This window comes from Crocuta crocuta, unplaced genomic scaffold (assembly GCF_008692635.1).
Source record: "Crocuta crocuta isolate KB4526 unplaced genomic scaffold, BGI_CrCroc_1.0 scaffold158, whole genome shotgun sequence".
Taxonomy (NCBI): Eukaryota; Metazoa; Chordata; class Mammalia; order Carnivora; family Hyaenidae; genus Crocuta; species Crocuta crocuta.
Genome location: NW_027532590.1, coordinates 362478 through 389256, shown reverse-complemented (window position 1 = coordinate 389256; position 26779 = coordinate 362478). Strand labels below are relative to the sequence as shown.

Sequence of the window (26779 nt, the reverse complement as noted above, 5' to 3'; positions counted from 1 at the left end):
TTTTACTTGGAGAGAGAAAGTGTGTATATGTGCGTGTGTGTGTGTGTGCTAGAGTGTGTGAGTTGGGAAGGGGCAGAGAGAGGGAGAGAGAGAATTCTAAGCAGGCTCCACGCTGTCAGCACAGAGCCCAACTTTGGGCTCAAACCCATGAACTGTGAGATCATGACCTGTGCTTAAATCAAGAGTCAGATGCTTAACCGACTGAGCCACCCAGGTGCCCCTTTAAAAGATTTTATTTTTAGGGGCGCCTGGGTGGCTTAGTTGGTTAAGCGTTCGACTTTCGCTTAGGTCATGATCTCGCGGTTCGTGGGTTCGAGCCCCGCGTCGGGCTCTGTGCTGACTGCCAGCTCAGAGCCTGGAGCCTGTTTCAGAGTCTGTCACTCCCTCTCTCTCTGACCCTCCCCTGCTCACGCTGTCTCTCTCTCTCCTAGAAATAAAAATATTTTTAAAAAAAGATTTTATTTTTAAGCAACCCTCACACCCAACATGGGACTTGAACTCACAACCCCGAGATAAAGAGTCACATGCTCCACTGACTGAGACTGCCAGGCACCTCCGCACTGGAACTTTTAGAACATAGTCCGGCACTCACTTATCCTCCCTACCCTCAACAGCATTTTTTCCCATAACCTACTGAAACATTTTTAATACTCTTTATAATAAGCCAGACTCCCCCAACTAATGTAGGGGTCTTTTTCTTCTTTATCCTTGTGTTCCAGACCCAGCATTTAGAAGGCATTTAAGAAATCTTTATTATAGGGCACCTGGGTGGCTCAGTCAGTTAAGCGTCTGGCTTCAGCTCAGGTCACATTTCGAGGTTTGCCAGTTTGCCCTATATTGGGCTCTCTGCTGTCAGCTCAGAGCCCGGCTTGGAATCGCGGTCTCCCTTGCTCTCTGCGCCTTCCCTGCTCATGTTCTATCTCAAAAATGAACAAACATTAAAAAAAAAAAAGAGGGAAGGAAAGGCAGGAGGGAGGAAGGAAGGAAGGAAGGAAGGAAAAGAAAAAAAGACTTACTGAATGGCTGGGGCCAATGAAATCTAACATTAAATACCAAGTTTTTCACAATGTCAGTATCACATAACTCCAGTTCCTGAGATAAATAAATCTTTCCCCTAGAATCTGTTGAATACAAATCTCACCTCTCCTTACTTCTAAGTGAATCCCGGACTCTCCCTCTGTGAATCCCACCCCTCACCTGCAATGCTGTCAAGCAGAAGCCTCTCCTTCCATCCAAAAGGCACAGGGTCAGTGAGAGTAATTCTACTGTTCCACCCTCCCCCCACCCCTGCTGCTGTTTCTGTATCACCATCACCTCTTTTCTAGCTCCCATTCACTCGTTATGCCACATGTTCCTCCCTCCTTTCAGGACCAACCAGAACTTTCTGCCAGCCTCCTGCCATAATGAATAAAATCTTGGAGGGGAGCATGGTAACTGTGGTTTCTGTCAGCTCTCCAGGTTTCTGCTTCCACATTTCCTCCATGGAGAACCCAGTCCGTGTAATATTTTTTAATGTTTATTTATTCTTTGAGAGAGAAGAGGAGAACATGAGCAGGGCTGGCACAGAGAGAGGGAGACGCAGAATCTAAAGCAGGCTCCAGGCTCTGAGCTGTCAGCACAGAGCCCCAATGTGGGGCTCAAACCCGTGAACCAGGAGATCGTGACTTGAGCCAAAGTCAGACGCTCAACCAACTGAGATGCCTAGGCGGCGCCCCCTCACCCCCACCCCAGCCTGTGTAATTCTGATGAAGTTCTGATGGTACCCACAGCAGCACCTACAATTCAACTGTTAGGTGAGGTATTTTCCCCATTCGACAGACTTTAGGTAAGTCAGTGAAGTCAGACAAAGAAGTCTGCTCCTGAGAGGACAGAGAAGGCATAGAATGATTCTTCCATATTTTTCTGTAAACTTTATTATCTTATCCTATTTTATTTGATCTTATTGTACTCTCTCAGAGAGGGAGAGAGAGAATGTGAGTGGGGGGGAAGGGGGCAGAGGGAGAGAGAATCCCAAGCAGGCTCTGCACTGTCAGCAAGCACAGAGCCTGAAGCGGGGCTAGTGAGATCATGACCTGAGCCAAAATAACATCAGATACTCAACCAACTGAGCCACGAAGAAGTGTCCCTGTTCTGTAAACTTTATCACTTGAATCTCTTGATATCTCTAATTTAAAAGATAATACACTTTATTTTTTTTTTTAAATGTTTTATTTATTTCTAGGAGAGAGAGAGAGAGACAGCGTTAGCAGGGGAGGGTCAGAGAGAGAGGGAGTCACAGACTGAAACAGGCTCCAGGCTCTGAGCTGGCAGTCAGCACAGAGCCCGATGTGGGGCTCGAACCCACGAACCGCGAGATCATGACCTAAGTGAAAGTCGGACGCTTAACCGACTAAGCCACCCAGGCGCCCCAATAAAGACACTTTAAATAATCAAGATTCTCATTCACTTCCTTGGCCTTCTACCATTCTTACCCAGACCGCCTTCAACTGTGGGTTAATACTTCGTCCATTTCATTGTTTTGGAACGCAGGCTACTCTCCCTGCTGGAGAAAGTCCGGGAGGTAGAGCAATTCACCCTGCTTGTTCAATATAGCTCTGCAACCCTTCCCTTGAACCCTAAGCAGCTCTGAATTCTCAGAACAGCTATTACAAAACTCACCACCCCCCTCCTTTGTACTTGAAAAGATCATCTTTAAGTGCTGGCACTACTGTGCTCTCCAGTTTTCCCTCTTAACTAATTATATACAAATCCTCACAATATATCCACCTTTGATTTATTTAATTTTTTGAATGTTTTTTCTTCAAATTTATTTTGAGAGAGACAGAGACAGAGCATGTGCAGGGGAGGGGCAGAGAGAGGGAGGGAAACACAGGCTCCAAAGCACATCAGATGGAGAGTAACCCCGAGAAGCTGAACAAAGTGCTGGCCCAGGCTGGGGTCACAGGCCAGTGGCGCTGCTTCGAGGGCAGGATGTGCTGGGGCTGGAGGACGACGCTCTAGGCTTGGTGCCAGCGCCCGCCTGCGCGCTGCTGCTGTTCCCCTCATGGCTCAGCATGAACTTCAAGAAAAAACAGATCGAAGAACTGAAGGGACAGGAAGTGAGTCCTAAGGTAAACTTCATGAAGCCGACCATCGGGAACTCCTGCGATACCGTCCGACTCACACATGCAGTGGCCAATAACCAGGACAAACTGGAGTTTAAGGATGGATCTGTAAAAACTCCCTTGGGCCAAAAGGTGAGGGGCTTGCAAATGAGGATACCAACCACTGTTTGATCTCAAACTCTATTTGGGTAGAAGGTCAGGGGTGGAACAACCTACCTCCTCCTGGCTTCAGCAAGCCCCTGAGATGTAAATCTTTAGTGAACATTGTGATTAGAATGGTCAAACATGTTCTTCAAGCAGCTGTTAAACAACCCGCACCTCTAACCACAAGATTCTCTCTTCTGTACACCGGCTTCGCCCCTCTCCCTCTATAAACCCTGAGCCATGGCTCGGCGGGGCGCTCTTCTGAGGATTCTTCGGGTGCTCGGGAGGGGCCGTCCGGCCTGACTAAAATAAACCTGAATAACCAACTCCTTTAGTGTTTTGTGGGCTTTGTCCTCGGTGATTCTCCTTTGGAAAAGGTGGTCTAACAGATCCGTCCTGAAACAGTTTCTTTCTGAAACAGAGAAGCTGTCCCCTGAAGACAGAGCAAAATGCTTTGAGATGAGGCCATTCAGGCAGCCCATGACGCTGTGGCCCAGGAAGGCCAATGTCAGGTAGATGACAAAGTGAATTTTCATTTTATTCTGTTTAACAACGTGGATGGCCATCTCTATGAACTTGATGGACGAATGCCTTTTCTGGTAAACCATGGCACCAGCTGAGAGGACTCCCTGCTGCAGGATGCTGCCAAGGTCTAGAGAATTCACTGAGCGTGAGCAAGGGGAGGTCTGCTTTTCTCTGTGGCACTCTGCAAGGCAGCCCGATGCCCTAGGGGAGGGACAGAGCTTTCCCCTGCCTCTTCCCATCAGCGTGAAACCTGTCCCCACAACTCAGTCTAAAATGCTTCAGTGCTTGTGGAACACAGCTGTTCTCCTTTGGTTCTGCAGATACACTCTCACCCTCAACCACACCCAGGCACTAGCAGAGCTCAGCTGTCCATCGAGCAAAATTGGATAGAAGCTTCAGGTGGCGAAGCATTGTGCCTCAGTATGTATTGTACTCAATAGCTAACGCTTTAAATGGCCACTTTGGTTTGTGTCTGTTAAAGTTAAGGCCTTGGATATGGTTTAATTGTCTGTCCTTAACATAAATAAAACTTTTCTGCTGATTAAGGGATGAAGAAAAAAAAACCAAACCCATGAACCGTGAGATCCTGACCTGAGTTGAAGTCAGACACTTAACGGATCCACCCAGGCGCCCCAATTTTTACCCTTTAATCAATGACTCTCCTCCCTGACCTCCTCTTTCTCATTTCCTTGGAGACTAACCTTCTTGAAGGACAGACCTCATCACTTCTTCCTCAGCTTCCATGCCATTTTCAGTCTCTTTAGACTGGCTCCCACTCTGCACAAATTGTTCTCTTGAAGGCTCTCATGACCGCATTTGATTGACTGACAAATGCAAAGGTCTCTTCTCAATCATTCTCCTCCTTCAACTCAGCATGAGCCAGTATTATGGACTATTAGCATCTACTTGATTTTTCCTCCTGTTTTATTTGATCTTTCATGGACTGGCTTCTCTTTCTGTTCTTGCCCCTTAAACCCAAGACATTCTCTACGGTCCCACTGTGACTGCCATCTTTCCTCACACTATGTGATGGTCCCTGTTAACCTTCTCTGACTGAGCGCCATGCTCTGCGGAAGGCTCCCACAGCTGCGCCTCCCAGCCCGGCCTGCACGTGCAGAGAACCAGGCCTACCCCAACTATGCTGTCCCTCCAGCTCTGGTGCCATACAGGTGCCTCCGGCTCAACACACCTCAGGCCTGAACTTCCTCCCAGAACCTGCTCACCTCCCTGCTGATCGTCCCTTTCAGTCAGCAGGGAGGCTCCTCTAGCTCAGGCGCCAGGCCTGAGCCATCTTCAGCTCTCCCCCTCCAACCGCAGCCTCAAGTCTCCAAGTCTAGAGACCCAGGAGCTCGACCCCGTGGCTGCTCTTGCACCTCTCCCCCTTTCCATTCCCACTGCTGTTTCCAGTTCTATCACTTCTTTTAGCAACAGCAGCCAACAGTGTTTTTCTCCTTCCTTTTCTACCAACCACAATGGAGTAGACTCACACGCAGGCCATGGTCCCCAGCCCTCCCCTCATGTTTCTAGAACTTTCCCAGACCATCTCCCTTTTGTATTCTGGACCAACTGTACTGATAAGATGTTGCCTTAGAGGAAACGGTCTGTCTGGACATCGTCTCTGCCCTAACATTTCACCTTTATGTTATCCCATGTGAGTTATAAAGGTAAATCTGAATTAAGGAAACATATATATGTGTAAGCATATATATACACATACACACATATATTTCTGTATAATATATATACATACATAGACATACATCCAAAAGTGCAGAAGTATCTTCTCATAGATACAAATAGCGATCTATTACTCAAATAGTAGTTTCATAGCATCCAGTCTGGAAATAGGGTTTTACAAACTAATTTCAGTTAAAAACCCCATTTCCCACCCCAGCCAACTCTTACATTGAAGTCTTAACCTGCCATGCAGGATACTGGGATAGGACCTTTAAGGAGGTGATTAAAGTTAAATGAGGTCATAAATGTGGGGCCCTAACCCATATATAGGACTGGTGTCCTTCTGAGGAGAGGAAGAGACCCCGGTTATTACCTGCACACAGAGAAAAGACCCTGTGAGGACACCAAGAAGGCAGCTGTAAGCCAGAGAGGGACCTCAGGCCAAACCAACCTGCTGGCACCTTGGCTGTAGACTTTAGGCTCTGGAACCATGAGAGCATACATTTCTGTTAAGTTTCCCATGTTGTACTATTTTGTTAGGCAACCGTAGCTGACTCATATATAGCCTAAGGTCAAAAGAACTGGCATATCTGTGAAGTAAAAAAGGTAACTAGGGTACAGCTGTTTAAGATACTTATGAAAGAAATAGAAAGTAGAAATGATTTAGATTGGATATAAGAATGTCATGACTGAGGGGCACCTGGGTGGCTCAGTTGGTTAAGCATCCAACTCTTGGTTTTAGCTCAGGTCATGATCTCCCAGTTTGTGACATGGAGCCCCACATGGGGCTCTCCACTGACAGTGTGGAGCCTGCTTGGGATTCTCTCTTCTCTCTCTGCCCCTCCCCTTACTCACTTGCGCATGCGCTCTCTCAAAATAAACAAACTTTAAAAAGAACATTATTGAATAGGGTTGCATCATCATTATTGAATCCTACTGGTTGCAGGCAATGATCCAAAGAAACAAGGGACGGTGGAGAGGCACAGGTGAGAGGAGATTCAAATGATGCTTGCACAAGTGGGATCCTAAGAGATTATAGCCTTTTCCACACTCCATTCCAAGGTAGAGTAAAGGTGAAATGACTTCATGGTGAAATAAGGTTTGGAAGCAGCAGGCGGAGCAAAGTAAGAACAATTAGCAGAATTTTGCAGAATTCTGCAGAACTGGGAGATTGCAGAGTTCTGGGAGCCTTTTTGTGAGCTCCATGAAGCACCATGAGGGGGATCAGGCATTATTTGATGACAGAACCCTTCAGCTGTGAGACACCAGGGGCGATGCTTCTTCCTAGGGTCACATTTTCAGAGGTGCTGGATCAAAGGAAACTTGGCTACTTTCAGGGACATACCCCTAATGGTGTCAGTCAACACCTGGGTCAGTGCGAGGGCACAGTTATCGAGGCCTGATACAGAAGGAACTACAAAGTAGTGAGTGATACGTGTGTGCCCTTGAACCCTGTTAACTGTGTGATCTTAAGCAAGTTCTTCGGCCTCTAGAGTTCAGTTTCCTCATCTATAAAACAAAGACAACAGCAGTGAGTACTTATCTCCATGGGTCTTTTTTTTTTTTTTTTCAGATTATATGGCAATAACGAGGGTAAAGGCTTTCCTCATTAAGTACTCAGTATGTATTATTTGTCCTATAGGTTACAGGTCTGCCATAAAGTGGCCTTCACACATTCCTGATGGTATAAGAGGGATGAGAGTAAAGGAAAGCCTTAAATATTAACCACTGTTTTTACAATTTCGCTCATGCAAATCACTATCTTCTACAGGTCAGAGGCTGGTGGCATTGGAAGTAAATCCATCCGGGCTCTGCCACATTTCGTGCCAGTGCAGCACACCTACAGGCAGAACTGCAGGTGTGTGTTCACCCCCTCCCTGCCCTGCTCCTTTTCAGTGGACCCATCAGACCAACTCTGCCAGTCCTACACAGCCGCCTTCACGGGGAGTTCAGGTATTTACAGTGTAAGAGCCTGACTGCCAAATAAAGACGACAACAGAAAACGCCAAAGAGCTTTATTTCACGTCAGTTCGAGACGTTGCTAACAACCTGACAACGTGTCTCTACAATCCTTGATTCTTGCACAATTCAACGTATCAGCAGTCACAAATATATCACCTTGAGGAGGAAATAAGTAGCTTTTCTCTAAAGCTCACTGGGCACGGCAGGAAGGTGGCCAATTCCCTGGTTCCGCTCTTCCTCCCCCCTCCTTCTCTCGGGGTCTCCCTCCCCCAAGAAAGGATCCAGGTGGACCAGAATCCTCATGCTCTACTCCACCCTCATGACTGGATTCCAGTTTCCTGTTTCTCCAATGGAAGGCCTGAAAACCAACCAAGGTTTCAAAAACAAAACCCAAGGCCTGCAAAGCAACGTGGAGGCACAGCTGTTCTCCACAAGCTATCAATTTCACTGGCCTCCCACCCGGGAGGTTTCTCCCTTTACCGCTGTCATGAGTGTTCTCATCTTTCACAATGGCAGGATTCGATAGAAGAATGAATCATAACTAGAGAAGAGGGAAAAAAAAAATCTAACCCTGTAGAAAGTGCCTTAGACAGAACACCAGGGAGATGGACAGCAGGGGCACTGACATTCCCCGGTTCCCCCCTCACTTGCGGTGCTCAGTCCCAAATACTGACAGCGCCCCCTTACCCGGCACGCGGGAATCACAGCCCCTGCAGAGCAGAGTGTGGTGAAGTAGGGGCCTGAGAGCCGGAGGAGGGCTGGCTCTGCCCTTGTTCGTTGGCCGGCAGCCTGGGCTGGCACTGCGGGCACCACCAGGTGAGCCTCTGGAAGCCGCCCGGAGGCCCAAAGGCCTCTTTCATAACCTGGTGCCCAGCGGGGCACTGCTCCTTCTGGTAGACCTGTGTGTGCTGCTGTCTGCCCTGGAACTTGCCCCGAAGCCAGTCTGCACTGAACTCTACCACATGATCCACCAGGGCCTCGAGTCGTGGAGGACTGAGGAGGGAGCCCAGAGAGAGGGGATGGATCTCAGCTCTGTACAAGGCTTCGTTCTTGATGATGTTCCCTGGGAGGAGGCAGGGAGAGGACAAGGGAGGGAAAAAGAACAGATCCATGAGGAGCCCTGTCTGCAAAGTCAGCAGAGCAAACTGCAGCTGGTTGGAAGGCAGCAGGGAGCTCCCCCAGAAGACCTGGAGCCAGCTCTACCACGGACTGGGGGCTCCTGGGCAAGTCATACAGCCTGAACCAACTTCCTGTCTGCCAAGTGGGTTTGCTAATACTTACCTTTAAGGTTGCTGTGAAGATGAAATGTAATAAACTGAGGCATGGTCCGTGTTACAGCAAAGAGGTTATCAAAACAGGCTACGGAACCTATCTGCCTCTGAACCCCTGCTCAACCAGACCCTAGCTATGTAACCTTGGAAAGTTCCTTAACTTCTATAAGCTTCACTTTCCTCTTCTCTAAAATGGGGCTTGGTTACCTGGCTTTTGTGAGCAGTAAATGAGAATTCTCTCTCTTTCTCATACACACACACACACAAATGCTGAGCACTGTGGCTGGTACACTGAAAGTCCTCAATAAACATTAGCTATTATTAAAATATCAAGCATAATGCCTAAAGTAGAAAGTGTTTAAGAAGTGTTATTTCATTATTTTTCTACTGCTGCCACATTCCCTGAAGTCAGTCTTGAGCCCTCCTTCTAAAATCAGTTAACTGATTCTCTTCAAAATGTTCCAACAGCACACTTTCTTTAACCTCTACTAGGCATTTGCCACAATCTATCTAAGTTATGGTGACCGAAGTCTGTGTTCGCCAGGCCCTTAATAGCCTCCTTAAGGAGGGAAGCGGAGNTGTTATGTGGAAACTAATTTGACAATAAACTATTAAAAAAAAAAAAAAAGGAGGGAAGCGGAGCTTGGTGGAAGGCAGGTGTTCAGCACGCGTGGGATGGATGAACGATTCACTGCAAACTAGATTCTTGGCCCAGCTGTACCGCCTGTCTGCAATGTATCCTTTGCTTTAGTTGCTTCATCCAAATAAAGGGAAAACGAATAAGTAACTATCCTACAGAGAAACAGTAAGAATGAAAGCAGGCCTGGCATGTTAGAGTCACTTAAGAAAATGCTGGCTGATATTACTATTGTTAGTAGTAACAGTTAGTAGAGCATTAGCTCCCACTATAAATATTGCAAAGGCTACTTTTAGCGGTCTCTTTATTCCTCTTTATGAGGAATAGTCTTCCTGTGAAAACGTGAGGCCGTCGTCTGGTGAGCCCCTGGGCCTCCTCCCAGGTCACAAGGCGAGCTATGGCCACAGCAGGCATGAGGCGATGTTGTCGTACATCAGGTGATTTTGTCATCACCAGCTTGCTCGACTGCCTCAGTAGCCAATCACAGGTGCGGTGAGTTCTTCTAGTTCAGCCAAGTAGCTGTTCTAGTTTTCACAGTGCTCAGCTCTCCCACCTCAAAATGCTCACAGTCTCATTGCTTATGACCCTTGCACAGAGAGAGGGAAACTGCTTCCCCAGTCATGTCTTTTAAGCTCCCAACGGAGGCCTGAGGCGTGTTTGCTTTGGCCAGGAGGCAGCTCCATCTGCCCCAGAGAGGCCTCGCCAGCAAATGTGCTGCTCACTGCTCTCCCACAGCAAACTGACAGCTTTCAGTTCCCAGCAGACACGGATCAGGTGATCGAGTTCCTCCTGCGTGCCAGGCACCGCACCAGGCAGTGAAGCATTCAAGGAGGAAGAAGACAGGACTCTCGCCCCCTTAGGAAATTATGCTGGCATGTGGCCACCAGCCGACTTCAGCTTCTAATATAATTAGGATGCAAATTCTGCAGCTGGGAGAGAAGGTAGAAACTGCCTAATCTAACCCCTTGAGTTTAAAAATGAGGAAAGTGAAGCTGAAGAGGTTAAATGATGGCCTCAAGACCAGCCATACTGGCGCACCTGGGGTGGGTATCCTCCCTTTCCCATCAGTCATACCTAAACCTGAGAAGTATCTTTGGTCCAGCAGTGTATAGCAGACAGGCTGCTCCTGGCTCAGAACGTCTAAGGCTTGTCCTCGATGGAACTTTTCAGACAAGATGTCAGAGGTGGGTGTGACCACTGGGGAAGGGCTCCAAGCCATCTGACAATTATAAAATGCCAGGAAGCCGCCACCGCCAAAGTACAGGACCAACCTGGGAAGAAAGAAAAGATCATGCATACATGGTGCATACATTTCAGGGCACGCATATACACAGCTCCCACTCGAGAGTCAGGCCAGACTGTCCACAGTGCTCCTACTCCACAGTCATGATTAACCCAGGGAAGCTAAGACCCCCAAAGAGGAAAGGGACGGCTCTGCCAGAGTCATAAAAGTCTCAGGGCTAAATGCAGTGATTAAAAGAAAACATCTGTCTCGCTCCACTTCTCTGACCACAGCAATACATGGTCACTGAAGACAATGTGGAACACACTAAGCCCGACAGTGTGGCGATCTGCACACAACAGTCTGTTATAAAGGACAGAGAAATGAACGCTAAAGAGGCACCAACTCCCAGTCTAGGCAGGATTTACTAAGAAATCCGTACTCACACGTACTCCCAGGGGATTCCTGAATTCCAAGGACAGAGGAGAAACTTTATGAACTTTGATAAAGAAATAATGGGTTACTTTGTAAGGGCAGATAATCAGACCGCAACTGAACTCCACATCTGAAAGGGAATATCCACATAGCTGACCTAGATGGTACCTTCCGTGGAAGTAAAAGGACAGCTTCAGAGGAAGAGGACTTGGAGACACATCTTCCATAGCATCTGAGGTTAACTACTCAAGGAAAACTATGTGTCCAATGGAAATGAGATCAGTAGGGCCCTCAAGCCAAGGTGAATAGAAAAGGGGGGTGGGTCATAAGGGGCAGCACTGGGTTGCATAATATTTATTGTGAGATATAAGTACAGTAGCATACCTGAAAACCATAATGTGTAAGGAACGGATATGTGTATGTATATGTAATACATATATTATTTATATATATAAAATTTATATATATAATTTATATATATTATATATGTATACACATACACACACACACACAGAATTCAGCTAAGTGTGAGCACTTCTGCAAAGCCATGAGAATGTGCATTCTCAGCGACCAGCAACACACACACACACACACACACACACAAAGAATTCAGCTAAGTGTGAGCACTTCTGCAAGGCCATGAGAATGTGCATTCTCAAGGACCAGCAATGACTCCTCTGGGAATCTGCCTTAAGGAAATAATCCTGAAAATGGACAGAGATTTACACACCAAGATATTCCTCTCACGGTGCAGTAGTCAAGCCGTACAATGTCCTTCAGAGCCATCCCATCCTCAAGAGCCACGCTTTTGGGAAAGTTCTTCCTTTTTTCTAAGCTGCCCCCATAGGTTTCCTCCCCTCTCTGAGTACAGACCACAGTGTGCTATTACGGGTAGACACAGAAGCGTCTTCTCTCTCGTAGGATGTGCGCACCCCGAGAGCAGGGAGGACAGCCATGTGAGCGAGCCCACAGGGCCAGGCCCCAAGCCTGCATGAAGGGGCTGTGTTAAATACTGCCCACCCTGCAGAGCCACAGGCCCCGGCCTGCTCAACCACGCCATTACCTTGGAATGGGGTCCCTCCAGTCACCCTTCTTGTTTGCTTTCTTCGCTCTGGAGAACTCGTTCACCCAAATGCTGCCAAATAAACCAAAGCGGACCTGCAGCCACCTCTCAGCGGCCCCTGCGGGAGTGCCTCTCTGCAAACACTCCAAGCCATTGTCTCCACTGGGAACGACACGCTCCATGGACGGACATAACTGGTTAGAGATTTCCCAGCTGCTGGGCCCCAAGGCCTGCTTTTGGTCCTCAGCCTCTTCCTCCCTCTCTCCTTCCTGCAGAAGCTCTGGCAGTGACTTGTTGCCAAGGGACCCAAGTTCTTCATCTGGATCAAATCTAAGGAATAATTTCTTTCCATGGACCTGGAAAAAAAATGCACATGATCTAATAAGACTTGGCTATGGAGTTGTCTGTGCTCTCCCAAAATCTGTATGTTGAAACTTAACCCATAGTGTAATGGTATCTGGAGGTGAGGCCTCTGGGAGGTAATTAGGCCATGAGGGTGAGGTCTTCATGAATGGGATTAGTGTCCTTAAAAGAGACCTCAGAAAGCTCCCATGCCCTTTCCACCAGGTGAGGATGGCAAGAAGATGGTTGTCTATGAATTAGGGTGCAGGTCCTCACCAGACACCCAAACCTCCGGGCCATCTGATCTTGGATTTCCAGCCTCTGGAACTGTAAGAGATAAATCTCTTTGGTGGACAAGTCCCCTCATCTGTGGTATTCTGCTAAAGTAGTCTGAATGGACTGGGACAGCCTTACAGACCCAGAAAAGGGAAGACGAGAAGAGGGGTATGCAGATCTCTCTCTGAATGCAAATTTATCCCCTTCTGCCCCTTCCATGAAGCTTTCTCAAGTTGAGTGTTTTGTACCTGGCTTTTGCTCTCCACTCAAGTCATGTAGGCAGTTAGCAGACAGTTTTCTTTCTTTTTTTTTTAAATGTTTTATTTATTTCTGAGAGAGAGAGACCGCGTGAACAGGGGAGGGTCAGAGAGAGAGGGAGACACAGAATCCGAAACAGGCTCCAGGCTCTGAGCTGGCAGCACAGGGCCCAACATGGGGCTCGAACCCATGAACCGTGAGATCATGACCTTAGCCGAAGTCGGACGCTTAACCAACTGAGCCACCCAGGCGCCCCTAGCAGACAGTTTTCAATGTGACTGAAAGCAAGACTTAGATTAGCAATGACACAGATTCACGCTAGACAGCAGGACGACACTACAATTCCTGAGGGGAAATGCTCCTAGTGCTTTCACAGATTGGCTAAGAAATAAATGCAAATTGTCATTCTTGTATTTAATTAATACCTTTTTCTTTGTTAGAAATAACCAACACACACACACACACACACACACACACACCCCACCCCACACAAACAGACAGCAGGTAAAGTACTGTATTTTATACACTGTAAATATACAATGTATTTTACACATCTTAAAATCTGGTACCTCTCAACTCACTAAATTGGATTTAGAATAATCAACCACAAGAGAACTCACAATAAAAATATAATCAGTAGGGGCGCCTGGGTGGCTCAGTCGGTTAAGCATCTGACCTCAGCTCAGGTCATGATCTCACGGGTTCGTGGGTTTGAGCCCCGTATCGGGTTGTGTGCTGACAGCTAGCTCAGAGCCTGGAGCCTGTTTCAGAATCTGTGTCTCCCTCTCTCTCTGACCCTCCCCTGTTCACGCTGTCTCTCTGTCTCTCTCAGAAATAAATAAAAACATTAAAAAAATAAAAAAACGATAATCAATAAAAATTGAGTATCAATCAACAAAAAGTGATTAGTGAATCAAACCATAACATGTATATAAAATATAATAAGGAAAAGAATTCACCTCATACCAATGAAAATGATTTCAGTAAAAGAGGAGAAAAGGAAGTATAGGTAAAAGAATGTTCCAGCTGCTTCGTATTCTATTTTCATTTTGCTAGCCCTAGTACGTAATATGCATGTCCAGATTCCAGGATGAGCTGATCTTGCATGATTTGAAATCCAGGCAAAACCAAAACACCTGGCATCAATAATGGAATCACCTATGGTACTTTCTCAGCTACCAAAAGTACACAGAGATCACACAGTTCTGATATCATCTCCAGTTTGTCAATAAGTATAAACATTATTACTGTAGCAGTTCTTCAAAATCCTCTCTCTAAAAGAGGGCATTACCAGGGAGCGTGGGTGGCTCAGTCAGTTGAGTGTCAGACTTCGGCTCAGGTCATGATCTCACGGTTCATGGGTTCAAGCCCCGTGTCAGGCTCTGTGCTGACAGCCAGAGAGCCTGGAGCCTGTTTCACATTCTGTGTCTCCTCTCTCTCTGACCCTCCCCTGCTCACACTGTCTCTCTGTCTCAGAAATAAATAAAACATTAAAAATTTTTTTAAATAAATCAAGAGGGCATTACCTTTCTCAATAATTCCAGAATAACTCCTCTGTAAATCTGAACACAGTAGTTTGCTGCTACATATTAGAAAAGGCTTCACTGAGCAACATAAAAAAACTGGAGAAAGAATTAAGTGGGCAAAACAGGGTTTGCTCCAGATAATACTCTCTTCATGAAAATTCACCAATGTTGGTATAATGCTGATGAAAATATTTGTCAAATGCCCCTCTCGGGGTCAAAACAATCATCAGGTCAAAAATGCCTAGGTCAAGACATCATTGGCAATTTCTACTGTCTCTCTTTTAAATTCCTGTGAAATGGTTGTTATTTCAATTAACTAACCATTAGTTGAGCTTATACGATGTGTCAGGCAGTATGCTAGGCTCTGAGGGCATACAGATGAGTAAGTCTCCACTCTTTCCCTTTGGAAACTCATTATTTCAAAAGGAAATTCTTGACACAAGCTACAACATGGATGAACCTTGAAAACACTATGCTTAGTCAGTAAAAGCAGTCACAAAAGAACACACGTTGCATGATTCCATATATGCATATATTCCAAAAAACATGTGAAATGTTTTTTTAAAAAGGGCAAATCTATAGAAGCAGAAAATACATTAGTGTTGTTTAGGGCTGGGGATAGAAGGCTGGGATAAAATGGGGAGTGACTGCTAAGAGGTACAGGGTTTCTTTCTGGGGAGATGAAAATGTTCTAAAATCGATTGTGCTAATAATGGTTGTAAAACTATGTGAAGATACTAAATGCCACCAAATTGCACATTTTAAATAAACTGTATGTTATGTGAATTATATCTCAGTAAAGCTGTTATATATTTTCTAAAAATTGGAGGATTGGTTAAAAGTCTAATTACGTAGTGGGGTGGGAGATCTAACCCAAAAAGGATGGAATAGAAACATTAGCAGCCATGTGAGGACTCAATATTTATCCCCCATGCACTCTTTCTCGGGCAGCTCCCGGAGTGTGTGCTTTGTAAAACGAGAGGGGAAAACAAAGGAGAAGACATGGAACCTGGTGTCGGGGGTGCTGCTGACTGGCTCCCCAGCTCGCTCTCTCCTCTTCCCTACTGACAAACCTGCCGAATTATGGGGATCTCAATATTCTCCGCTAAAAAGCTCTGTCTCCCAGACTCCCTTAGAAATGAGGCAGCCAGTGATATATATGCAGGAGTGGTCAAATGTGATTTCCGGAAAAGCTCTTTCAATCAGGTGAGCCATGGGGTGCCTGGGTGGCTCACTCAGTTAAATGTCTGACTCTTGGTTTCAGCTCAGGTCATGATGTCCCAGTTCGTGGGATCAAGCCCTGAGTCAGGCGCTGCACTGTCAGTGAGGGGCATGCTTGGGATTCTCTCTCTCCTCTCTCTGGCCCTCCCCCACTCTCTCTCTCTCAAAGTAACTAATAAAATAAAACAGGTGAACCAGCAGCTTCCAGGTCCCTTCTGCCCTATCCCCCTTCCTTCCTCTTTCTTCTTGCCTCGAATGTAATGGCTGGAATCCCAGCAGTCATGTTATCATCATGAGGATGAGGGTCACACCTCAGGGAGTGGAGAGCAGAGAACCCGATGCCTAATGATCACGTGTTGTTCCCATACCACCCTGGACTGTGTTCTCTGGACTTCCCATTATTTCAAGGGTGGGGGGAGGGGGGGAATCTCCAGACATGAATAAGTTGTTCTTCTGAATCCGTTATGAGTAATAAAACACAATTCCAGATACAGAAACTGGAGAACCAACAAGGAAAGACAGGGAAGTGACATGCCAGAAAAACAGGTGGCATGGAGTGGAGCCAATCTTTTCCCTGCTTCATCAGCCCACTGTTCTCATTCTGTCTCCATTTCCCTGTCTGTTAACTGCTTCACAAACCTCAAATGCCCTTTCTTTTCCTTTTGGACCATCAAAATCCTCCATCCTTCAAGATCCAACTCAAATCCCACCTCCGTCATGAAGTCTTTTACTCCAGGCCACAAGGACCTCTTCTCTGCTGAGGCCCTCAAATGGGCCTTAATCATATGCTCCCCTCCTTCCTGTTCACCATTACCTAACAGTTTCTTCTGTTGTAGATCCAGGTCTTACTTTCCAAATTCGACTCTCAGATCCTTAGGAGGGAGAGATGCAGAGAAGGAAGTGCAGTGGTGAGAACTTACCACCCACATGCCAGGCTGTTCCCCAAGGCCATGTCCCAGAAGTTTCTTGGGCTCCCACAACTGCCGGTTTCTGCCTTGGTTTCCTAGGAAACCGGCTCCCAGTTCCATCTCCAGGCTCCGTTTGCACACACTCTTCAGTCCACTCAGCCATTCCGTAAATATTCTGAGAGCCAGCTCTGTGGCAGGCACGGGCTAAGTGCTAGTGATCCGGAGATGAAAGGATAGAACCCTGCCCCTGCAAACCTTGCAATGTAGCAGCTGGTAAAAGAGTCCAAAGGCTCCCGTGGAAGAAGCACAAATCTGGAAGCCAAGGGGCCGGGGCTCCAGGTGGCTGTGTTAATTTGGGTTGAGAGTTCTACCTCTCTGAGCCCCCATCTCCAAATGTTGAAAATATAAGTGAAGGTCTACAAGCCCTCTTTCAGTTCTAACCAAGAATGGTTTTATAACCCATGAGCTATGTGTGCAGGGAAAGGTTTGGAAAAAAGAATCAGCATTGATGGAGCACCTATCTGTGCCAGGCATAAAGTCTGTTTAATACAGTTTTAACTGGTAAGTGATTTAACCCCATTTTACAACTGCAGAAAGGAGAGCTGAAAGATTAAGTAATTTGCTTAAGAGCAAACAGCTAAATACCAGAGCTAATTCATTTTTTCTACAGAAAATTACCATATCTATACCCCTAAAAGCAGGCACCTGCTTAGTGCTAGGCATACAACAATACCAATGAGGGCACAGGCCCTGCTCTGTTTACCTGTCTCCTCCAGGCAACAAGCAAAACAAATTCAATAGGAGGACCCCCCCTTTTTGGGGGGGGCGCCTAGAAGCAGAGAGAAGTCTCTCCCCAGCCTTAGAGCAGGCAAGCCAGGCTTCTCAGAGGAAGTGATGGCAAAGCTGAATCCTGAAGACGAAGAATTACCACGGTCACATGAAGGAACAGGAATGGGGGCAGATTTGGAGAAAAAAGGAAGACCTGCCCAAACAGGGGAACAGCATGTCAAAACCCTGCGCAAGAAGGATTGGTAGAGGAGCCTCAGACAGGTCAGTAAGACTGGAAGAGAGATTTAGGGCAGGCCACAAGTCAGACCACAGGAGCCATGGGAGCTCCTTGAGACAACTGACTTATGCTCAGGGCAAGAATGAGCCAACCTGAATCTAGATCAGAAGGCTATGCTCTTCTTGCCTTCCGGCCTTGCTAGTTCCCAACAGCTGGAGTGACCAGAATCGCTCCAGACTCTGAATTGGCATCCCCAGCTCAGGCATGCACAGTACACTTTTTATAGCTCCACAGGCCACCGTGATGCCCACTTCTGGCTGGGAACTATCAGACTGAGAGGGGCTGCGTGGGGTCCTAGGGTGGCTGTCGTGGGCTCAAGGAAGCGACAGCATGGAGAGTCTGCAGATAAATTCTAAGGGAGTCACAGGATAGGCTGATGGAGGCAGCCATTTACGTGCAGTATCAAGCAAGCCCGGATGAACTCACCTGGTTGTCTTGAAGCCACAGGAACTGAAGGCTGGCAGGGTTGAGCTTCTTACTGCTGCCCCCTGTCTTGACCACCTGCTGCCCCACAAAGGGGGAGACCAAGTGGTGGAACTTCCTCACGGACGGTCCTTCCGGCATCCCTGCAGGCAGAAGTGGGGAAAAGAAGCCCCTGACCTAGCTAGCTTTTCTCTAGCATTACTGATGGGTACCAAGTTCCAAGCAGCTGTTTTTTGCCACCAGCTTGAAGAGTATATATGGCCAAAAAGGGAGTGCGGCTGAGAAGACGGATCAGATCAAAGAGAAGGACCAGCTGTGCCAGGGTGTGGGCCAGTTTCCCAGTAATGGTTTCCTTCTCCAGCCCCTCTCACCCTTCTTCATGCAGCAAACTTGTTACACACCAACAGCACGCCAGGCATCACCTCACGGGAGCCTCCACTTTGCTCCTGCGGCAGCCTGAACGGGAGCTGCTGGCCTAGGTATTTTTTGCCTGCCCTTGGGGGCCCCAGACTCCTCTCCAGGCTTTCTCTGTCCTCCCCCTTCTGCAAAAGCAATCATTCCAACCACTGCTGCTGATTTCTCTCCCCACTTTTATGGGAGAAATGGTGATGGAAAAGAAGGCTGTAAGGGACACAGAGACAAAGATATGGATCTGGTCTTCCCAGGGCCACCCCACTAGTAGGGGCTCTGTGTATGTGATGACAGACAATACAGAGTTCAGAACCATGACAAGTGCAGACGGGGATCATGTTAGTTCTGAGCAGGAAGAGGCCACATGCAGCTTAACTACAGATAATTATTCCTGGTAACTGAAGACAACTGGCATTGTTTTAACCCTGATCCATGCTTATCTGTGACCCTCATCTCTCCCTGCCCCAAATCACCCAAGTTCACTCAGAGTTTTACGTATACGCATTCAGATGTTTGAGTCTGAGTGGTCGCTATCCTGGCTTCTTGCAGCTAGGTGTCCCTCCCCACCCCCTTAACCAGGGCACACGACTTAACCATCCCTTTCCTCACCTGCACAAGACTGTAAGTTATGACAAAACCCCAAAGAACTAAGTAGGTACTTGGCATGGTGGTAGCTATCGTATTTCAGCAATTCTAAAAAAAGTTAAAATTTTCCAAAGTGAGGATGCCTCTTACTATATCCATGCTTTCTCATAGTTTAATTAGCAGCACGTTCAATAATGTGTATTTTAAATTTGATGGTGCTTTAGATTCGCTAAAAACTAGTGCTATTTCCCTTAATCAGACCTTCAAGATACTGGAGAGGCTTTACTTACAAAAAGTTCTGGATTGCAAGGAGACCTGCCAGACTGCAACGGACCTTACCCTCAACCAGCTCTCTGTACCCAAGTCATCTCCAACGGTGGAAGCTTCTGGAAAAAGCGTCCATCTGAAATTCACTTAACCTTTGAAATTTCTTGACACGGGGGGTGTATTTCTTTTAGGTATATTTATGGAGACGTACAACTGGGCAGGAAGTTGCCTCTGCCATAGCCTTAAGAGGTCGGAAGGGAGAAGGACAAAGATTTGATGGGATAGCTTGCCTGCCTACTCTCAAGCCCCCTCCTTCCAGAGGCCAACCGCCTCAGTGAGGCTGATGAATGGCTTCCTAGGAGACCACACTGAAAGTGGCAGAGGAGAGGGGCTTCAGGGCGTCCTCTCTTCTTGAATCAAACCACTCACTCCCAGAGGGAGGCTCTAAAATGGCTGCTATTCCCGAGTCTCTCGGGGTGAGGCGGAAAGATGGGTGGGCGCACAGACAGGCCTGAAGGGCAAGTGGGGGGCCTCCCAAGGGTAAATGCAGGGACGCACAACGGTAAACAAACCAACCAACCAAAAACCTGGGCCGCGGATGCGGGCTCCGAAAGGGATGCTTCTAGAACTGTCGGTCACTGCGTCGTCGCGCAGGTGACGACTCCGCGCAGGCCGCGGGAGCTCCGCGCACCGCTGCGCAGGGAGCCTGCGCCGCCCCCGGCCAGCTTCCCTCTCCCCCCCGGGCGGGGGCCGGCCGGCTGAACTCACCGGCTCCGGGCCCGCNTAGCAGCAGGCTCCTCCTCTAGGGGGGGCAGGGCTCCGGTGTTCCGTCAGGGCGTGGCGTGGAGCGGGACTCCGCCCCCGAGAGTTAGGGGGCGAGCGCAGGGGGAGGGCCCTGCTCTGGCAGAGGGAGCGCGCGAGGCTCCTCTCCTGAGGGAGTGGCCGCGTAGATCAAGATCTAGCACCTGGCGGAGGGGAAGCAAACCGCCTTTGGGAACGTTTATTGTCTTAGGAAGAGTGGCAGCCATAGAGAAAACTTAAATTCCTGAATAGGAGAACTTTGTGTGGTTCGCGCAAAACCTTTTTTGAGTTGATTTTGCACGGCGTCCAAGCTTAGGTCATTTTGGAAAGGAAACATGTTTCAAGAAAGTCTCATGAAAGTTTTCAAGGGTGGGATCTTTCCCTTTACATTATTTAAATATTATTTAAGTTTGCCATAAGCAAATTTTGCTTTAAAAGTCATATTTAAATTTTTACCAGAGAGTAATAAAGATAAAATGGTAGATTATTTAAAAATAAGTATGTTCTTTAAAAAATTTTTTTAAATGTTTTATTTTTGAAAGAGAGAGAGAGCATAAGTATGGGAGGAGCAGAGAGAGAGGGAGACAGAATCCGAAGCAGGCTATCAGCGCAGAGCCCGACATGGGGTCGAACCCACGAACCGTGAGGTCATGACCTGAAAATATGTTTTTGGGGCGCCTGGGTGGCTCAGTCAGTTGAGCGTCCAACTTCGGCTCAGGTCATGATCTCATGGTTCGTGGGTTTGAGTCCGGCGTCGGGGCTCTGTGCTGACAGCTCAGAGCCTGGAGCCTGCTTGGGATTCTGTGTCTCCCTCTCTCTCTCTGCCCCTCCCCCACTCATGCTCTGTCTCTCTGTCTCAATAATAAATAAACATTAAAAATAATAAATAAATAAAAATAAATAGGTTCCATTGTTAGTTCTCCAAAGAGGTTGGGGAGCCAGCACTTTCCAAGAAGACAGAGGAATTTTTGGAAGTGCCAGAGCAGGTGTTCTGGACTGTCAAGGATAGCAGGTAGCAGGTACCATAGACCCTGGCCAAGAGGATCCTGAGGGGGTCTTGGCCAGCACAGGAGACAGGCCAGTCCCTTAGCAGATTGTCTTGCTGACTGAGACAGAGCAGAACCTTCTACTAAAGGGGATGGGGCAGGAAGTGAGGAGAGGAAGGCTGGGAGGCTTGGGACACTTAAGTTCCTCAGCATAGAGGAACCCTGGAGACAGAGGGGATGAGGTTTGCAGGTGCAGAATTTCCAGGTGGGAAACTGGGATCCCCTGAGAACCTTCTGGTCTCCCTCTTGCTATATCTGGCCTCTTTTGGAGAACATCACCATCAGGGTGCCCCCTGCTGTAGGATCTGCACAAATGGTAGCTTCTGGATTCTCTAAATCCCTATTCTCTAGGCTCGGGCTGACCTGGGTAGGAAGGCAGAGCCCCAGTCATTGCCTCAGCTCTTGGAATGAATGCTGGGTGTCTGAGGCCAAAGGCCTATAGAGTTAAGAAACCAAGAGTACGTCGGTGGCTCTGTCAGTTGAGCATCTGACTTTGTATCGGGTCATGATTTTGCGGTTCTTGAGTTCAAAACCCTACATCAGGCTCACTGCTGTCAGTGCAGAGCCTGCCTCCGATCCTCTGTCCTTCTCTCTCTCTGCCCCTTTGCCACTTGTGCTTTCTCAAAAATAAACAAACATTAAAAAAAACCCACCAAATGTTTCACAGCTGGACTCTATCATTTATAAGAGCTATTTGTTGAGTACATACTATATGTGAGATGCTGTTGAAAGCTCTTTACATTATATTGCCTTGTTATTAGCTATGGGAAGACAAACAAATCACAATATCTCTGAATCGAGTCATGTTTTAAGTGAGAGATATATGGCTTTATTATGGAAATATTATAAAGCAGGGTTTCTCAAACTTTAATATGCCTATGAATCGCCTGGGAATCTTGTTTAAATGAAGATTCTGACTCCGGTTTCAAGCAGGGCCCAAGACTTTGCCTTTCCAACAAGCTCCCAGGTGAAACTGCTGCTCCTGGTCCAGGGGCCTCACCTGGGGCAGCAAGGCCATAGAATGTAGTGCTTGGCAGTTGGTAGCCACTCAATAATAAATATTTTTTGAGTGAATGATTAAATGAGATATTAGAAGCAAAACACTCATAAACTGTAAAGTGCTGTGCAAGGGTATGTAACCATCATTCTAAGACAGTAAGGCTGCAGAAGGACAAACTCCTGGAAGGGCAGCTCTGTAGAATAGCAGCAAAGAACACTATTTCTGCAACAGACCTCCTGGGTGCAGATCTCATCACTCAGTGGGCAGATCTTGGGCAAGTAATTTGCTTTTCTGTACCTTAGTTTCTTCATCTGTAGAATGAAATGAAATGCCTGCCTCACTGGGCTACGGTGGGATTTATTGAGATGATTTCCCTAAATCTCTGAGCCCTGGGCCTGGCTCTGTATGTTTCGTTATTTGTCTTTGTCTCCTGGATTGGGGGCAACCCCAAAGCTCACGGGAGCCTGGGCCTCAGCACCTAGCTCTCTAAGGGCCATGGAGCCAATTCCTCCCTCTTGCTTTGCGGCCCTGATTTCTCCAACAGCATTAAAGTTACAGTGCACATGAAATACAGCCACCTCAAAGATAGCAAGAAAGGACGTGAAGGAGAAAAGCAGAAAGATCTGGTGAGGAATCAGATTGTCAGTGAAAGGGCATGGGGATTCTGAACCACCCTGAGAAGGTTTCGTTTGTTTCTAGAGGCATATTCCGTCTGTGACCTTCAGTGAATTACTTAAAATCCATGGGTTGTATCTTCTTTGTGTTCCAAAACAGGATTGTGAAGACATAGACGTCTTTTATGTGGATATATAAAGCTACTAGCAGCGTCTGATGTGCAGAAGTGCCCAATAAGCAGTAGGTACTTTTTTTAGTAGAATTTCTGGGCTGACCTCAGATTGCTTGCAAGTCAGGCTTCTATAGTCTGGTGCCCTCACATGGGGAGTGCATTAACTGCAAGGATGGTACTTTTATGCCAGGCTCAGAGCCTTCCTTGAGGGTAGGTGTTAATCGTGGCTCTTCCTCACATCAGCTCTGTGGCTTTGGGCAGGTTCCCTCAACAATGGTGGGAGACAAGACGGTTTGGACCAGATGATCTCTGAGGGCCCTTGTGATCTGTAAATGAATCAGGCATGGTCTCCAGTCCAGCTATCTGTCCTTTTTTCCTAGCAGCATTCAGTTTTCTTTCTGTTCGACTCTCCCAGGCCAGCTACCGGAAACCTTAGCAACGTTAACTTCCCCAGATCCTTAGCAGCCTATGTCCTGGAAGCCCATTGTATTCCCACAGACTCCAGACCCATACCATCCCTGTAAGGATGACCTACCAGGAATTCCTCATCCCTGTCCTGGTGCAAACAGCTGGATTTTAGGCTGCAGGACCTCTTGGGAGTCTAGAGCAGCACCAGGGCCCCTGACAACTGCCCCGGGATTGTTTGATTGCTTGACTTCATAGCTAAACAGGTTTACTCTAACCCAACGTGTCCTACCAAGTGCCAGGATGCCCTCGACAGAGCTGACCTGGTCACCTGGCCAAACAGCCTTGCAGCACTGGACCAAACTAGAGCCTGAGAGCAGGAGTTCTTAACCTGGGGTGTATGGAGAAGTTTCCAGAGTTCATAAAACCCCTAAAATGGTGAATAGCTTGTAAAATCTAGGGTACGGGTACCTTCCTGGGAAAGTGGACCTGGCTTTTATTATATATTCAGAGGGGATTTGACCCCAACAGTAAGAAAACCACTGCCCCAAATTGCAGAATGTAATTAATGTTCTGCGGGAAGGCTCAGAGGCAGGCTCCAGTTCCATGACCTGCAGTCCCTCTCAAACCTCTTCAGTGCAGCTGGGTAGTGAGGGGAGACACCAACGTCGTTCGATGGATTTAAGGAAACACCAGAATTAGTGCATGGCATGCTTTCCTCTGCAGTGTGGCGGCCATAGAAAACCTGAAAGGGTTTTCCATGTCCCCTGCTTTGTTTGCTGGGAGTAGCTTTCAGAGTCTACAGAACATTCCTCAATAGCCCTTCATTTGATGACAAGTTCCTATCCTTTAAAGGGGCAGTGAGAAAGGACTGGGGACAAAATTTGGTCAGGTGATGTAATTCCATTTGGGGCCCCATGTCGAATGTGGCTAAGAAGCAATGAGCAATAAGCCTGGTTCTCTTAGGCTGACATGAGCAGATTCTAGACAGTGTCTAAAGGGAGTTCCAACACATATTGTTGCAATGGCTGCAACCCTAGAATAAGTAGTCTTTGACGTGGCTACTTTGTGAGACAATACTCACTGGATGTATAGCTTCTGGAACATTTTTTAAAGTTCATTACTTAGATCACAAAAAAAGGTAGTTTTCCATTTAAAGTACATCAATCTGGAGTCTCTAGACTCCAGGCCCTGAGGTTTCACTTGTACTGACAAGAGTAAGTAAGACTGAGAGGGAGGTGAACCACTTTCTTGTAGTGTCAGAGCCGATGGTCCAAAGTGCTGGATGGCAGACCTAATTCAGTGGGTCTCTGGGGAGTAATTTCTCTCTGTCGTTTCCTGAGCATCCTCACAACATGGTAGAGTACCAAAAAGGGAAGGTAGCGCTTGCTCCTTGTATGACACCAGATATGGCAAGGATAATTTCAGATTATCACAGCTATCATCACTACTTAGAGCTCAGAAGAACCTTAAAGATCTGCTGGCTCCAAAACATTTTCCAGATAAAGATGCTGAGGTGAAGAGCAGTTTGGTGAACTGCCCTAACTTATGCAGCCAGATGATGGCCAAACCTGGACTACAATTCTGAACTCTTGAATTTTATTTTTTTAAGTTGTTTTAATGTTTAGTTTTGGAGAGAGAGGGGGGTGAGGAGGGGTAGAGAGAGAGAGGGAGACACAGAATCCGAAGCAGGCTCCAGGCTCTGAGCTGTCAGCACAGAGCCTGACATGGGGCTCGAACCCATGGACCATGAGATCATGACCTGAGCCAAAGTCGGACACTTAGAAAATTGAGCCACTCAGGCACCCCAAATTCCACTGTTTACTCTTTCTGGTGGACTCCCTCCCCCAGGTTGTGGAATCGAGCTCCACATTGGGCTCTGGGCTGGCAATGAGGAGCCTGCTTGGGATTCTCTCTCTCTCTCTCTCTCTCTCTCTGCCTCTCCCCCTGCTCATGTGTGTACTCTCTCAGAATAAATTTTTAAAAAATAATAATTTTATTTTTGACTGTTTCTGGTAGACTCCCTCCTTTTTTGAGGAAGCAGAAGCATGGATGGAGATGATTACAGAATCCATTCCAGGAGTGTGTATATGACAATGGCCCTTTTCTAGAGGCCCAGGGCCCAGAGATTCACCCAATAGAAATCCACAAGTAATTTTTAAATTGTCAAAAAGGGGTGCCTGGGTGGCTCAGTCAGTTAAGCGTCCGACTCCGGCTCAGGTCATGATCTCACAGTTCGTGGGTTCGAGCCCTGTGTCGGGCTCTGTGTTGTCAGCTAGCTCAGAGCCTGGAGCCTGTTTCAGATTCTTTATCTCCCTCTCTCTCTGACCCTTCCCTGCTGACACTCTCTCAGAAATAAATAAAACATTAAAAAATTTTTTAAAATAAAATAAAAATAAATTGTCAAAAAGCCCCAAGGTAACCATCCTCCTAATTGCCATACCAAGACTGTAAAGCAAACTAAAAATCTGCCTTGAGTGGGAACTCAATCACTTCAGTGTATCCACTATCTTGTACTTGGTAGCAGAGATTAGCGGTTATCTTTTTGTTCTTTTAAAAATTGAGATGTAATTTACACGTGGTTGTATTTTTGATCTATGACAAATGAGGAAAAGCCTAAATGATTATGTAAATAAAACAATTTCAAAACATGAGAATTAGGGCAGGGCTGGGGTGGGGTAAAGGGGAGTTGGGCTGTGGTAAGGCTGGAAGCCATACTGAGGAAATCTGCAAGGTGAGCTGTACCACAAAGCTACGGTCAAGGATGTCAGAGAGAGAGGGGGAGAAAACAGGTGGACTTCCTAAAAGTGTTTCCAACCCTCATCACTACGGCAGTGCTGGGGGATGCTTGGAATAATCAGCAGCACCTGTAGGATGAAAACCATACGAAATGGTATTACCTATTTGTTCGGCAGAGAGTCCTCTGCTCCTGGGCCTTTTTAGGATTCTGCTTATGTCAGTCTTTTCTTACTACATCTGTCCCCCATCCCAACTCAAATGTCTCAGATAATCAAGAACCCTAGGAATAACAGAGATTTTCAATTTTTTATTTTCTTGAGTTCTAAAGGAAAAGAACAGAGGAGGGATGGTGAATTTAAATGTTTCCACATCTCTAATGACAATCCATTTCATTTGAGCAAATCCATCTTAAGGAAGAGGCAGCACAAGAGACTAACCATTGTAAGAGGGGTCTACTAGTATTATCTATTAGTACTATTTACTAGTACTGAGCTGCTTCTGAATTAACCCCTTGCAATCAGAAATTCACTCATCACTGCAACCTGCCATTGCCCAGTGATGAGAATAGCAGGTGCATCTGTTTAAAACCCCCCCCTTTTTTTTTGAATGTTTTATTGAGTTCTAGGAGAGAGAGAGAGACAGCATGAGCAGGGAGGGTCAGAGAGAGAGGGAGTCACA

The 26779-nt window shown here is 47.0% G+C and overlaps 1 protein-coding gene and 1 pseudogene across 1 annotated transcript; one reads left to right on the top strand and one right to left on the bottom strand.

The window, feature by feature from the left end:
• Positions 1 to 2889: 2889 nt before the first annotated feature.
• Positions 2890 to 5198, top strand: LOC144244354 (ubiquitin carboxyl-terminal hydrolase isozyme L1-like; annotated as a pseudogene).
• A 2252-nt stretch (positions 5199 to 7450) lies between these two features.
• Positions 7451 to 19942, bottom strand: NEIL2 (nei like DNA glycosylase 2). Its single transcript, XM_077779669.1, has 5 exons — positions 19904 to 19942; positions 18064 to 18203; positions 12041 to 12396; positions 10395 to 10591; positions 7451 to 8475 (listed from the first exon to the last, which is right to left on the bottom strand). The coding sequence occupies exons 2-5, from the start codon at positions 18199 to 18201 to the stop codon at positions 8114 to 8116; spliced, it is 1053 nt and encodes a 350-aa protein (XP_077635795.1). The 5' UTR covers positions 18202 to 18203; positions 19904 to 19942; the 3' UTR covers positions 7451 to 8113.
• Positions 19943 to 26779: the final 6837 nt, after the last annotated feature.

Excerpts from the sequence above, each read along its gene's own strand:
- NEIL2 (XM_077779669.1), bottom strand. The coding sequence starts at position 18,201 with ATGCCGGAAGGACCGTCCGTGAGGAAGTTCCACCACTTGGTCTCCCCC. Across the intron at positions 12,397-18,063 it reads TGTGGCTTCAAGACAACCAG|GTCCATGGAAAGAAATTATT; the intron begins GTGAGTTCATCC and ends TTTTTTTTCCAG. Across the intron at positions 8,476-10,394 it reads AAGATACTTCTCAGGTTTAG|GGAACATCATCAAGAACGAA; the intron begins GTATGACTGATG and ends GCCTCCTCCCAG.